This window comes from Colossoma macropomum, unplaced genomic scaffold (assembly GCF_904425465.1).
Source record: "Colossoma macropomum unplaced genomic scaffold, Colossoma_macropomum, whole genome shotgun sequence".
NCBI lineage: Eukaryota > Metazoa > Chordata > Actinopteri > Characiformes > Serrasalmidae > Colossoma > Colossoma macropomum.
Window position 1 is genome coordinate 13781810 of NW_023494806.1, and position 16038 is coordinate 13797847.

General features: G+C 38.0%; 1 protein-coding gene across 1 annotated transcript in view; it reads right to left on the bottom strand.

Annotated features, from left to right (window-relative positions):
• Positions 1 to 11738, bottom strand: part of serinc5 (serine incorporator 5) — a 37084-nt gene extending 25346 nt beyond the window's left edge. The window contains exon 1 of the mRNA XM_036597846.1: positions 11416 to 11738. Within this exon, the coding sequence (XP_036453739.1) occupies positions 11416 to 11442 (27 nt within the window). The 5' untranslated portion in view covers positions 11443 to 11738. The remainder of the gene's footprint in view (positions 1 to 11415) is intronic.
• Between the last annotated feature and the right edge of the window lie 4300 nt (positions 11739 to 16038).

Consider the following 16038-nt stretch of genomic DNA (forward strand, 5'->3'; position numbering starts at 1 on the left):
TTCAATCAGTTCCCATTTTGTCACAATTTAACAATTTCCAAAATAATTCATAAGGTTATAAATAAACATAACATGCAGTCTCATTGATAAGATTTTATCCATGTGTGTACATCTTAAAAGAAGTCTTTATTTATCCAATTGCCAATAATGATAAATTTCCACTAGCACCTCTCTGGGATGTTAACCCAATGCTTACTTGATGCCTTCAACCTTAAAAAACTACTTCATGTGGTAACAAGTGAATGAACTAGTTTTATTCAACCTAAATAAACACTTTAAATAAACGATTTTTTTAATTGAATAAAACTAGTTCAGTTGTTTGTTACCACATGAAGTATTTTTTTATGCTAAACTGACAAGCCATTTTTCAAGTGTTATTTGAATGCCTGATCAATTAATGGATATCTGCATGTTCAATTAACCTTCCCGAAGGTTGTTTCAGGCCTGAGAAACAGTGCAACTGATGTGTTCCCTGAAGAGCATAAATTGCCATGGTGATTCATCCTGGTAAAAAGGGATCCACCATCATGAGACAGAAAATTCAAGGTTAGGTCGAACTTAGCTTAAAATTAGTAGGCTAAGCAAGAAATGCTGCTTTCTGGGAAAGGCTCCTGATAGAGATAATGGCACTGCAGGTTTTTTTATTGTGTGCTTCAGCTCGATTTGAAAAAAAAAAAAGTTCCACTAAATAAAAAGCTGAACTCTTTTCTGAATGTGTTTTCTGTCTGATTAACATTTACAACACAGTGCAAGGTTAAATTTGGTTGTAATTTTAAGAGAAGCTAGATCACGTTTGACGTTTAGCATAGAGTCAGCATAGCATGGTTTCATCAACTTTATTAAATGCACAAAACAATTATTAAATACCATGACATGTTTAAAATTGTTTAATGCTAACCAGCTCCTCTCTTCTAGTTAGCAGCACTGTTAAATATTCAACAAATGTTTTTCTTTTTTTTTATATACTTTTTTTAAATGGTAATTAATCATCAGGCAAAAATTTTAGGATCGTGACAGGTCTCCGGTTGGTGATGTTGGGGCTTGGACAGAATTCTGCTGGGTAACAGTTGGGTTCACATTCAAAACCAAGAGTGGTGAGTCAAGTCAGACTCAAGAAGTTCAGTTCAAAATCAGGTCTGATAAAAGCTCTATAAGCAAAGACACAGAATTCCAACCTCAGCTTGTTCCTCCTTAATGTATCCCATCCCCCACCGCCTCCAACCAGGGGACGGTGGTCTTCAAAAGCCTTTTCCCGAAACCTCTTGAGCTGCCCTTTCGTGCTCTCCAGCTGTCAGCAAGGGTCTGGGTGAAAGGTGACTGGCCCAAGCTGAGGTCAATAACCTAGATGCTGGGTTTCACATAATAGTGGCTGAGGGCTTCTCAACCCACCCTGATTTAAACTGCTTTGGTGTCATTCTTCTGAATGTCACCCACATTGGAAAAGAACACAGAAGCAGACAACGGGCTGAAATGAATTTACTTGTACCCAAAGTTTTAGCATGAGAAGAAGTGTGGTCCTAAATCAAGTTTATCTGACTTAACAGACCCACGCAAAGTCCTGCCCAAAGAAACATTATTATTTCTTCATTATTATTCATTCTTATTATTTCTGTAATAAGGCTACTTCTGTTGCCCATTTGGAAAACGTTAAGCTAATATGAAAGACAGCTTTGTTGGTGTGTTAGCTGGGAAATTGTACGGTTCAGTCAAAAATGTTTTACTTTAGTGAGGAAAAAAGAAAAACAGTCCTTTCTCTAGTGCGGAGACCATAGTTACACCAAACATTCAAACATCCAACTCCTGTACCAGATCAATGGATAAAAAAGCGGCATTGATGGATGGATGGAGTTTGGTTAGCAATCATTTGTCTGATGCAGGAAACGGCTTTTTCAGTTGCAAATGGAGAGTCTTGGAGAAAAAAAAGACAGCAAAAGAGCAAACAGTCCTCTTTCAGCAACAGGATGGTGCTCTGATTGTGGCCTCTCGCAGAGTAGAGGTGATAGGGTGTGTGAAATCCACAGCAGGCTGAGAACACTGTGCCACTTCCCACACCGTCAGGCACTGCTTTAGCGCCAAAACCACTGCTGCAGGGCTGATACTACAACTGACTCCTACCAGTGACTGTCAGTGCTACTACTGAAGACATAAAGTATCTCTATCTATATAAAGAGAGCTCTATCACTGAAAACCAAAGTTTCCTCACTTTTTAAGTAAGTTTGATGTGGCTAAAGTTCCATTTACTGCCCAGTTCATGAATTAAAATTAAGCTGCAAAACAGTTCATTTTGAATTCACTGTTTTTCTTATCACAAAAAACAGTGACTCTACATGTTTATTTATTCAGTGTACAGCAGTTTAGCCCCACCCATTCACATAGATGTTAAAAGGAGTGTTTCAGCCTAGACCGCTGTTTGAATGAGGTACAACACATCGCAAACAATCAGAACAAAGGTCACATATCAGTACCAAAAACAGCCTGTCTAATTCTAATGCTGTGGTTACATGTTGGTGTGTTCAAAAAATGTTCCATGCCTCATAGAAGAATTTCAGTGATAGCAATGACAGACAAGGGCATGCAGCCATGTAAATATTAATGTTACCATGGATTTAGCATTACCGGAATAGCAGTGGAGTTCCTGCCTCTGTGAGGGGTTATTGTGGCAGCCACTATTTTCTCCTAAAAATGGTTTTAGACACATGCTAACGTTTTTCAGTGAAGTTTGAGTTTTGCTGTATATGAACAAGTAGTGATACCCAATGATTTTGGAATATTAGTAGATATTTTCTTTAAAAATGTATTGCTGTTGAACAGATGCTTAAAACTGATGTGTAACGTCCAAACCAGAGTTTGGGCGTTTGTGATACTGTATCTGTTTCATTTGGTTAGGTTGGTTTCACACTGCCATGGCTAAAGCGTATCAACTTACATGTGGGTGTTTGTATATTGGTTAGAAATTTAGAAAGCACATAAGTGCTCTGCCACTCTCACATTTGCCACTGTGAAAATGGACAAATAGAAAGTAGGGATGCTTAACATTTTCATGTATCACACTCAAAGCAATAAAAGTAAACATTATGCGATATCTGCTTCTTTATGATAGGTCAATTTGAATTTAACCAATCAGATCAATGACACTAATACGGTCCACAATCCATGAGCCAAAATTTAAATGCATTTTTGCTATTTTTTATCATTCATTTGCTGTTATAAACAGCAGCCTGTGCTGCAAGAGTGGCATCAGTGTCTGTCAAAGCTCAGGTGGATTATGTGGACAGTAAAGTGCTGATGTGCTGATAAACAAAGAGGAAAGCATGCTTTAATGATGGTTTCATTCTTTTGGTGGGAACCACTAGGATTCACTTGACCCAAGCTTTTTGGCTGACCACAGTTCAGTTCTTTGGTGCATTCACACCTGTAAAAAATGGACCGAACTAAAGAAAAGTGTGGAAGGTTCACACCAAACAAAGCAGGTGTGAAAGCACCCTAAATTTGACATATCATAAACTGATATTTGATGACATATTTATTGTATTCCAGAAAAACAAATCGACTAGGCAATGCTGAGTTATAAAGCTATAATGCCTCAATTTTATTCAATTAGCTGCATTTGTAATACAGAAACAGAAATAAGTGTTATGTTACTCTGGGATGCTAACTCAGGTAGATTTAGTTCCAATGTTCACATTTTATCAATGTTTACGTGTCATTGGAAGACACGTATCTGAAAAATATCAAATATTGGTGTTGAACCCCAACTCCCATATTGGTGCATCTCTATAAACGAGTATGGCAAGATATCAACTATGAGCACTCAGCACCCGAATTTCAGAAAAAAAAAATCAACATCTGGTTTAGTTCATTGCTGCTGCTGACAGCAAAAGGTGGGAACACTGGACTGTTGACATTCTGCTGACTGGTGCAGTATGCTGCCATTGCCACTGGCACAATTCTCTCACTGCTACATTAACAACATGGATTATCTTGCCTTTCATCATTCATCTACTACCATAATGAGAAGGCAGCATAAGGGATAAACAGAAATTGGAAAATGGTCATGTAAAAATGAACTGGGACTATTTTTGATACATAAACCCACAGAAATGTCATGATTGGACCGTGAAAAAATAAGTAAAATGGAAGAGATGTGTCCATTAGGAGTAGACTAGAATCTGCTGTTAAAAAAAAGGCAGAAGCCTGCACTCAACTTTATTAAATGCACAAAACAATTATTAAATACCATGACGTGTTTAAAATTGATCAGTGGAGGAAGGCCCAATTCCATTTCACCCCTTGTCCCTACCACTTAGACCTTAGCCCTGTTTTACATGTTCATGTCTAGGGTTAGGGTGTCCCAATTTTTGTTGAGATAGAGGTGTAGGGCGAAGTGTTAGGGCTACATGGCCCTCCAAACGGAGGTTTTTCAGAGGCACACTCCAAACACAGTGTTATGAGAAAAAAAGAAAAACCGGCAAGATGGCTGCATGAGCGACCAAAGAAACGCTAATAGTATGCTAATGTCTTGGTAGCTAGCTTGCTAACTTTCCCATTCCACCTTAAATAGTCCAGCAGTATTGACGCCTATAGTGCCAGAATGTAACTGCTGTACCATTTAAGGTGCAACAGGAAAATTTGAACAAGAAGCTGGCGAATAGCTGACTTCAACTTCGTATCACCAAAGAATTAGTGGTGGGCGATAATAAGTAATCGTCTTATACCCCGTCTTTGAAAGCATATGATGCCCTAAATGTAACTTAAGCCCAGCAGTGAGGTTGCTGAACTTATACTTTCTCTGCTATCACTGAAGATGGGCCGGGTCGCCTACAGAGCACCACTAGTAGCCTGTTAACGAAGCAATTTTTGTTGTTTTTTTGTTGTTTTTTTTGAGGGTTGTCCCATTTCGTAGGGGAAGATTTCAACCACTACCCTTGTAACTCAGTTCCAAGGGGTTAGGGTGACACAGGGTGATGAAAACAAGGGGTAGTGGAGTTCCTGCCTCTGTGAGGGGTTATTGTGGCAGCCACTGTTTTCTCCTAAAAATGGTTTTAGACACATGCTAACATTTTAAATGTGTGTGTTTTTCAGTGAAGCTTGAGTTTTGTTGTATATGAACAAGTAGTGATACCCAATGATTTTGGAATATTAGTAGATATTTTCTTTAAAAATGTATTGCTGTTGAACAGATGCTTAAAACTGATGTGTAACGTCCAAACCAGAGTTTGGGCGTTTGTGATACTGTATCTGTTTCATTTGGTTAGGTTGGTTTCACACTGCCATGGCTAAAGCGTATCAACTTACATGTGGGTGTTTGTATATTGGTTAGAAATTTAGAAAGCACATAAGTGCTCTGCCACTCTCACATTTGCCACTGTGAAAATGGACAAATAGAAAGTAGGGATGCTTAACATTTTCATGTATCACACTCAAAGCAATAAAAGTAAACATTATGCGATATCTGCTTCTTTATGATAGGTCAATTTGAATTTAACCAATCAGATCAATGACACTAATACGGTCCACAATCCATGAGCCAAAATTTAAATGCATTTTTGCTATTTTTTATCATTCATTTGCTGTTATAAACAGCAGCCTGTGCTGCAGGAGTGGCATCAGTGTCTGTCAAAGCTCAGGTGGATTATGTGGACAGTAAAGTGCTGATGTGCTGATAAACAAAGAGGAAAGCATGCTTTAATGCTGGTTTCATTCTTTTGGTGGGAACCACTAGGATTCACTTGACCCAAGCTTTTTGGCTGACCACAGTTCAGTTCTTTGGTGCATTCACACCTGTAAAAAATGGACCGAACTAAAGAAAAGTGTGGAAGGTTCACACCAAACAAAGCAGGTGTGAAAGCACCCTAAATTTGACATATCATAAACTGATATTTGATGACATATTTATTGTATTCCAGAAAAACAAATCGACTAGGCAATGCTGAGTTATAAAGCTATAATGCCTCAATTTTATTCAATTAACTGCATTTGTAATACAGAAACAGAAATAAGTGTTATGTTACTCTGGGATGCTAACTCAGGTAGATTTAGTTCCAATGTTCACATTTTATCAATGTTTACGTGTCATTGGAAGACACGTATCTGAAAAATATCAAATATTGGTGTTGAACCCCAACTCCCATATTGGTGCATCTCTATAAACGAGTATGGCAAGATATCAACTATGAGCACTCAGCACCCGAATTTCAGAAAAAAAAAATCAACATCTGGTTTAGTTCATTGCTGCTGCTGACAGCAAAAGGTGGGAACACTGGACTGTTGACATTCTGCTGACTGGTGCAGTATGCTGCCATTGCCACTGGCACAATTCTCTCACTGCTACATTAACAACATGGATTATCTTGCCTTTCATCATTCATCTACTACCATAATGAGAAGGCAGCATAAGGGATAAACAGAAATTGGAAAATGGTCATGTAAAAATGAACTGGGACTATTTTTGATACATAAACCCACAGAAATGTCATGATTGGACCGTGAAAAAATAAGTAAAATGGAAGAGATGTGTCCATTAGGAGTAGACTAGAATCTGCTGTTAAAAAAAAGGCAGAAGCCTGCACTCAACTTTATTAAATGCACAAAACAATTATTAAATACCATGACGTGTTTAAAATTGATCAGTGGAGGAAGGCCCAATTCCATTTCACCCCTTGTCCCTACCACTTAGACCTTAGCCCTGTTTTACATGTTCATGTCTAGGGTTAGGGTGTCCCAATTTTTGTTGAGATAGAGGTGTAGGGCGAAGTGTTAGGGCTACATGGCCCTCCAAACGGAGGTTTTTCAGAGGCACACTCCAAACACAGTGTTATGAGAAAAAAAGAAAAACCGGCAAGATGGCTGCATGAGCGACCAAAGAAACGCTAATAGTATGCTAATGTCTTGGTAGCTAGCTTGCTAACTTTCCCATTCCACCTTAAATAGTCCAGCAGTATTGACGCCTATAGTGCCAGAATGTAACTGCTGTACCATTTAAGGTGTAACAGGAAAATTTGAACAAGAAGCTGGCGAATAGCTGACTTCAACTTCGTATCACCAAAGAATTAGTGGTGGGCGATAATAAGTAATCGTCTTATACCCCGTCTTTGAAAGCATATGATGCCCTAAATGTAACTTAAGCCCAGCAGTGAGGTTGCTGAACTTATACTTTCTCTGCTATCACTGAAGATGGGCCGGGTCGCCTACAGAGCACCACTAGTAGCCTGTTAACGAAGCAATTTTTGTTGTTTTTTTGTTGTTTTTTTTTGAGGGTTGTCCCATTTCGTAGGGGAAGATTTCAACCACTACCCTTGTAACTCAGTTCCAAGGGGTTAGGGTGACACAGGGTGATGAAAACAAGGGGTAGTGGAGTTCCTGCCTCTGTGAGGGGTTATTGTGGCAGCCACTGTTTTCTCCTAAAAATGGTTTTAGACACATGCTAACATTTTAAATGTGTGTGTTTTTCAGTGAAGCTTGAGTTTTGTTGTATATGAACAAGTAGTGATACCCAATGATTTTGGAATATTAGTAGATATTTTCTTTAAAAATGTATTGCTGTTGAACAGATGCTTAAAACTGATGTGTAACGTCCAAACCAGAGTTTGGGCGTTTGTGATACTGTATCTGTTTCATTTGGTTAGGTTGGTTTCACACTGCCATGGCTAAAGCGTATCAACTTACATGTGGGTGTTTGTATATTGGTTAGAAATTTAGAAAGCACATAAGTGCTCTGCCACTCTCACATTTGCCACTGTGAAAATGGACAAATAGAAAGTAGGGATGCTTAACATTTTCATGTATCACACTCAAAGCAATAAAAGTAAACATTATGCGATATCTGCTTCTTTATGATAGGTCAATTTGAATTTAACCAATCAGATCAATGACACTAATACGGTCCACAATCCATGAGCCAAAATTTAAATGCATTTTTGCTATTTTTTATCATTCATTTGCTGTTATAAACAGCAGCCTGTGCTGCAAGAGTGGCATCAGTGTCTGTCAAAGCTCAGGTGGATTATGTGGACAGTAAAGTGCTGATGTGCTGATAAACAAAGAGGAAAGCATGCTTTAATGATGGTTTCATTCTTTTGGTGGGAACCACTAGGATTCACTTGACCCAAGCTTTTTGGCTGACCACAGTTCAGTTCTTTGGTGCATTCACACCTGTAAAAAATGGACCAAACTAAAGAAAAGTGTGGAAGGTTCACACCAAACAAAGCAGGTGTGAAAGCGCCCTAAATTTGACATAATATAAACTGATATTTGATGACATATTTATTGTATTCCAGAAAAACAAATCGACTAGGCAATGCTGAGTTAGAAAGCTATAATGTCTCAATTTTATTCAATTAACTGCATTTGTAATACAGAAACAGAAATAAGTGTTATGTTACTCTGGGATGCTAACTCAGGTAGATTTAGTTCCAATGTTCAGATTTTATCAATATTTACATGTCACTGGAAGACACGTATCTGAAAAATATCAAATATTGGTGTAGAACCCCAACTCCCATATTGGTGCATCTCTATAAACGAGTATGGCAAGATATCAACTATGAGCACTCAGCACCCGAATTTCAGAAAAAAAAAAATCAACATCTGGTTTAGTTCATTGCTGCTGCTGACAGCAAAAGGTGGGAACACTGGACTGTTGACATTCTGCTGACTGGTGCAGTATGCTGCCATTGCCACTGGCACAATTCTCTCACTGCTACATTAACAACATGGATTATCTTGCCTTTCATCATTCATCTACTACCATAATGAGAAGGCAGCATAAGGGATAAACAGAAATTGGAAAATGGTCATGTAAAAAATGAACTGGGACTATTTCTGATACATAAACCCACAGAAATGTCATGATTGGACCTTGAAAAAAAAGTAAAATGGAAGAGATGTGTCCATTAGGAGTAGACTAGAATCTGCTGTTAAAAAAAAGGCAGAAGCCTGCACTCAAGATGTGCCATGCCTCTCAAGACAGACTCGCGTCCACAGACGTATTTCATGAAGTTTCATCATACTTCCCAAACCACAATACAGCTCAGTGTTACACAAACCAACATCAAGAATGATAAACTGCCACCAACCACAGACACACCGTTTAATTAAAAGGAAGATCTGTATTAACTGCCAACTGTCCACATTATCATTCATATAACATTCATGTGTGTCCACAACTCATTAGTGCCTGAGATTACAATTATTACATTTAACAAACAAGAAAATACATCTTTGGTCCTAAATACACTAAAGTTTCACTTGACAATAATTTTTTTCTGCTTGTAAAAAGCTTACATCGTCAGGCTTGAATCATTAGGTAGTCATCAAGTCATTCAAGGCAAGAGGGACTCAAACGCAGACAACTGAAGACGACTGCCCAGACAAACTGTTTATATAACTGTCTAAGTGATAAAATCTCTAAAAGATACCATCAAAAGCAGAAAAAGCCTCTTCTGATCTAGAATATTACAAGAATGTAGGCGCCATTGGCTTTGGTCTACTCTAAATGAGGCCAACCTGGGAAACATTCATAGTATCATAGTCAAAACTCTTCTTCTTCTCAAGATGTGTGGCTTCAAACATAGGCAGCACTTTCCTATCCAATTGAAAAAGGTCTACTTTGAATGGAAATTCATCCTCCAAATCAGCATTCATGCCCATTGACATTGCTGAATGGCTCAGTGGAATCTAGACACTCACAAAGCCCAGACCTATTTCTGCTGGATTGCTTGATGGTGTTGAGTATTACAAAGGAAATCCCCTCAAACCAGTGCAGTCAAATCAGGTGAATAGGCATGAAAAAGGTCCCAGCCAGCCGTCCGTGCTCACCTCAGCCGGCTGTGGGGCCAGCGACTCCTGACAGGCTTAGCACTAATGAGACAGCCCAGCAGACGCAGGCTGCCTTCTCTCTGTTTTCCACTGCTAATCTTATGCAAACAAGCAGCCTCATGGATCCAACTAGGAAATGAAAAGACCACCCGCGGACCACGCAACACACAAAAAGGGGGTTTACCAGAAACTGTGGGCCACTCAAGGCAGAAATTAGCACACTGAGAATGGGACAACATTGTGTTGACAATTCTATTGTTCTGCATTTCCCAGATTATCTCCACTATTCCTTAACTGCTCCCTAATTGTGTTCACAGTGTTGTCCTCTTTGACTAAATAGGGTCAATTTGAACACATTTGGGAGATGTCGATCGAGTCTGTGGTGGACGGAAACAAGCTAAAAAAAGAAATGTAAATAAAATCAACAGACACTGATGAATATTAGATCTGTTCAAAAAGCCATTTAAAATTGACTTGAACAGACAGCAAATCTGCTGGTCTGAATTTAGCAGTGTGACTTTCTGTTAGTTTTAGGAGGTCACAGTAGAGAGAACAGCTGAGTGTCTGAGACAAGCAACACCACGCAAACAAATACTGTGTTTAAGATGAATTTTTCTTTGTCTCAGAAGAATCAAAGCACATCTCAGTACTGTTCACCTAAACCTCCAGTAGGAGAAAAGAGGAGCTTAACATAAGCGTTTGATTGTAAGTTGTGGAGACAAATGGGAAAAGCATGATGTCTCTTGCTACGCTGAAAGATTCTGAAATGTGGATGAAAACTGTCTGAAAAAAGTATCTCCCACTTTGTTTATGTGAATATTAGTCGGGTAAGACTTGCTAAGACTGACCGAATGAGTCAGACAACTGCTTAAGTCTTCAAATGGAACTTAACCATGTCTGAATCTCTTCTCTGGATAAAAGCACTAAACATCCAAAACCACAAGCACTGTAAGGATTGCCATAGGTGACGTAATGGATATGTTCTGCCCGGACACTGTAGCTCACTAACGTGTAAAATAAAAAAAAAAACAACTAAGTACTAAAAATAAGTAAGGACACATTTTTCTATAACTGACTGTCTATTGTCTATTGTGTGGTTGGCAAACTGACACCGAGCAGTGATAGCCTGTTAGCTAACAACTCGACATTCCTTCAACACGAACAAAGAGACACGACAGGGAAAAATGACTTTTGAGTTTGGACGTTCGTACCAACATTTCCAAAAGCCTTACACTGTCTTGTTCCAGTGACAACAGCCGCACGTTAAAATGTTAAAAGAAGAAAGAAAATCCACTGACAGTGAACTAAAGCGAGCGTATTGACGTTAGTCTACAGCCAACAACCACCACGCTTTTCATCTCAACTCGTTTTCAACCAGCAACTCACATTCAGGCACATTTGACAACGAAGCTTCAGTCAGCTTCTTTAAAACCTTCTTTAAAAATTCGAATTTTCCGTTCCACCTTAAATGATGCAGCAGTTACACCGTGGCGCCAATGAGAACGGTTGACTAACGATAGTTACTACTGCACCGTTTAAGGTGGAGCGGAAAATTCGAATTCGGAGAATCTGAAGTCAACTTCTTCCAGTGACACTCACCTGAGATACACAGCAAGGAGTGCACATCTTCAAAACAGAGGTTATTAATAACTCCTTTCACAGGTACAGTTCCAGTTTGAGCCAGATGTTGTTGTCCTCGTACTGACACGACTCGCTCCGCTCCTCACGCTTCTCCTTCTTCGCCTCTGTCTCCGAGCTCAGGAATAAAAAACAGCCCGCTGCTGAACAGAAGCTCTCGGGAAGACGGAGACAGCATACATAAAGACTAACTCGCCACCTTTCAGTGAATCTCTACAGCGTCCACATCTCCGCTCTGAACTTGGTTTTTTTACCACCACCACCAAATCAAAGAAAAAACTCAGCAGATGTCACTTCCGCTGTCGTCATTGTTCTAGTTTCCAAACCCCTTATTATCGACACCGTTACTGTAAAATACAGTCTTATTAAAAATATAAAAATATGTACCTGCTACACATTTTTATACATTAGGGCATTAGGGCTCAGTTGGAGGTGCAGCAGCCAAAAATACATTTCATAAATGCAGTTGCCCCAAAAGTATTTGGACGTTTTCATATCCATAACACATCATAGTATTTTCTCTAGTCAAGTGTAGTATTCTATAGTATTCTAGGGTAAGGTAGTGTTTACTATGGTGTCTAGTACAATGCAGTGTTGAAAAAAAGCATAGAACTCTGTCATACTGTCCATTGTTTATTAAACAATTTACAATTTTTTCACTATATTATGAATAAATTGCTATAACGTATTTACTACAGGGCTGCTGTATACTATTGTAAATAAGTATAGAATTGACGCACTAGTATGGTTCAAAAACACTGTTTACTGTACAAAATGTGTAGAATTTGCTGTAGTTAACTACAGCATTTTTTCATGTGAAATATTTAAAACTGTATTAGTTTTGTTAGGAATCAAAATACCAATGCAAGTCGCATTTATTTTAAACACATGCAAACTAATCATTCAAAAGGTAGCTTTCAGTTATTGTCCGAGCAGTTTCTTTGCAGGTTTGCATCCAAAACGTCTTTGTACACTTTTGAGCTCATGATCCCATCAATGAACACAAGCTCACCGACACCACTGTAAGAAAAACAGCCCCAGATGTTTCCACCTCTGTGCTTTACAGTAGCCTTAGTGCAGTCTGGTTGGAACTCTTCTCCACAGTCTACCATCATACTGAAGATAAGCCTGTAAGCAATGTTTTTTTCATAACCTGTATGCTGTTGTCAGACTAAGTATTTTAAAGCTAATTATTAAAACATATATTTTGCAAAATACAGTATTTTGCTCTTTTATCTCACACTTACAGCCACTGAGTTTGTCTTTTCGCTTGTGCCACATAACATTTTGTTGTTTTGGTTCCCATCATGACAGTTTACAAGGAAATCATTAAAGTAAAATGAATAGAAACTCATTGTTTCTAATGACAAAAGTGAAGAAAATATAAATATCGGTAGTAATACATACAAATGTGGACACCATACAGTAATGGGAATGGGGTAAAAAATGCCAAAAAGCTTTATAGTGGAAAAATGAACTCCATAAACTTTTTATTGTACCATATTGAGCTCCTAGTGGTTTACCAAATGAAATTAATGTTTTTATCTGAGTGATGCTTATGACACTCACGTTTTGGGACATGTTTTGGGCAGTTAGATGAGAATGACCTGAGTATGAGTTCAAGCTACTCTACTCAGACTCCACATTGATTTTAGAAGGGGTTAGAAATCAGTTAAGCAAGTCTCTTTGAGATGATTTCTCCCAGTTTGAAGCAAGTGTGATGATTTAGGCAGGCACTTTGGATGATGCTAATCTAGCTGCCATATGATTGCACTATTTATTAGCTGCATTAGCCCCGTAGCTCCAGTGCAAAATTAAAGTGAATTTTTGAGAACGAACATGGCCTGGCTGATCGACTACATTTGAAGTGTAAATCTGATTTTTGGATGAATGATTGCTTTGAGAAAAGTCAACTATATTCAGGTCAATGTTCTTTTGTTAAACATTTATCAACTAATCTAAAGAACTCATAAAAATGTTCCTATGGTTAAATGGTTAATGTGTCTAAATACTTTTGGGGCCACAGTACTTCTGACCCTTACAAAAAGAGATCTATAGTAATTCTATAAGACTGTAACATTTCTATAGTGGTATAACACTTAGAGAATAATGTGTCTTTTCACCTCTGCATTTTGCTATACTGTCTCATAGTAATCCACCATACTTGTGCAGTGTGCTGTAGTAAACTTGTTAACTGATTAACTAGTTACATAGTAACTGTTTGTAAGATTCTTACAGGAATCCTGTAATATTACTATAGATCTGGACAAGTTGGCTAACATAAAGCATCAATTCTACAATCGTATTATTCTGGTTGCTTTAAGAAAAACAACACCTTTAAGCCCATCTAATAAATAAACCAATCCATGATGGGCCTTAAACCCATCACACACCTCCAATAAAGTGTCAAAATCAACAAAGCTTCCACACCACTGTCAATGGCAATGTGTTTTCAGGGTTAAAAGGTGGTACAGCCTTCCTTTGCTTGGAATATCTGCAGCCCACCCTTTCTGTAACTGCTGCTCTTCATAGCTGTACACAGTCCAGTTTGCTATGGCAGAAGACCAGGCAAACTTGTCTGTGTACTTTCCTAACGCCATGCGCAGCAGACGAAGAAGCAGAACTGTGTTCAGTGAAGCACTAAGCTGACAGATGAGGTGGTGAGTGGTGTGTGACAACAGCACCTCCCTCAGGGCTCCGGTGCCAACTAATGAATCAGCGTGGGAAATATTTACACGGACTGGCAGCAAGGGACTGGACAGGCTAGAAAACTGGTGAGATAAATCTAATTTCAAGGAACTTAGTTTTTTTTTAAATTTATTTTCAGGCAAAAACATTTCAACAGGATGGTCCACACACAGGGTTTATGATACATATCTTGGTTTTCTTTAAAGATCAGTTCAAGCATGAGCTTCAAAGGGCCCATATAGTACATTTTGTATGGTTTTATGTTCCAAAGACAGCCATAATTATTTTTTACCTGACCATTTTTAACCTCTCCTTATCCCATATTAATGAACAGTCTGCTTTTGTTACTGTGTGTTTAAGACTGAAATATGTAAATGAGCTCTGTTCTGATTGGCTGACCTGTATTATACCTCTTTCAGAAAACAGTCTTGGCTGAAATGCTCCTTGTAGCCTCAGCTTGAGGGGGTGGGGCTACATTACTGTAGGCTAAATAGGTGTACATGATAGTTTTCATCGCTAAACAAGCAGTTTTTGCAACTTAATTTCCATATATGCACTGCAAGAACTGGGAAGTGAGCAATACCTCTTGAAACTTGAACAGTGTTCACATACAACTTAAATCTCTTATTTCAGAAAAGTGAGGAAAAACTCCATGATATGGGCCCGTTAAAAGTTTAACACATTAAAAATGTGTTATAAATTTGTAACTGGAGAGTCTGGTGAGATATTTTACTTCACAGGACTGTAAAACAGAGCTGCAGGATAAATGATTTTAACCCATTTCATCGTTCAGGGCTACTGAATCCTGCTCACACACGTCCATGCAGTTTGGGACCCAAATTCTGGTTGCTTAGCAACCAGAGCAGATAAATGAAGCTGTTGAATCCAGAGACCAGCAGCTTACAGGATAAAACTCTGTCACTGAAAGATTGAGAGCATCTAAATAAATAACTGGGACATTATCAGTAAAGAGGCACTTTGGTGTCCCGAATTTCATATTCAAATTATACCCAAATCAAATTAAAATCGACATCTGATTACATCTGATTAAATCTTAATGATAGAAAAACAAAATGATCTTTGTTTAATGTTAAAACTTTTAGCCTCTTTTCTAATATTGAATGATAATAGTTGCTCTGTCCCTGGTACTCTTCAAATTCAACAGACAAGACCTATAGAATTTTTTTTATCAAATTAAAAATTTACTTCTCCATATATTTACTAAAATGTATAAAATATAGGAATAATAATACTAATACTACTAATAATAATAACAATAATAATAAACTAGTTCTACCTAAAATTGCCTACCATTGCCATCCAGCTTGTTCTACATGTTAATGTAACTGGGGGGACCCAACATAGAGTGAAAGAAGTATTACAGTTACACTGTCAAATACCAAGGATAATTTTATAGTACATTAAAGAGGAAGAAGGTGCCAACACTGTATAATAATAAACTTGAGGAATTCTTTTTTTTTTTTCGTATGGCAGTTTCCAAATAATACCTTAATTTTCTGTATCTCTGTGCAGAAAACCGTGTTGCTGATGTGTTAAAGTGCCCACTTTATATCGAAAGAGGAGAAATATCTTTGTATGAATGTAACATTATCACTACAATGGACTGAAAAAATGCTTTTGAAATAGTTCTGTGCGTGTGCATAACCAGGTAAACATATTTAATGGTTTAGAAAAGTGTATATATAATTAATAATCGGCAAGTGCCTGATACGTTTACTCTGAACTTGTGAATATAGCAAAAGAAATATAAATTTTCTTACAATGTTTTGACGTGATATGAAAAAGTCAGTTTGGTGATGACCTACGCCTTGTGATGTCAAATGAGATAAATGCATAATGTGACATTCAATGAGCACCCAGAAAAGAAAAAAAAAA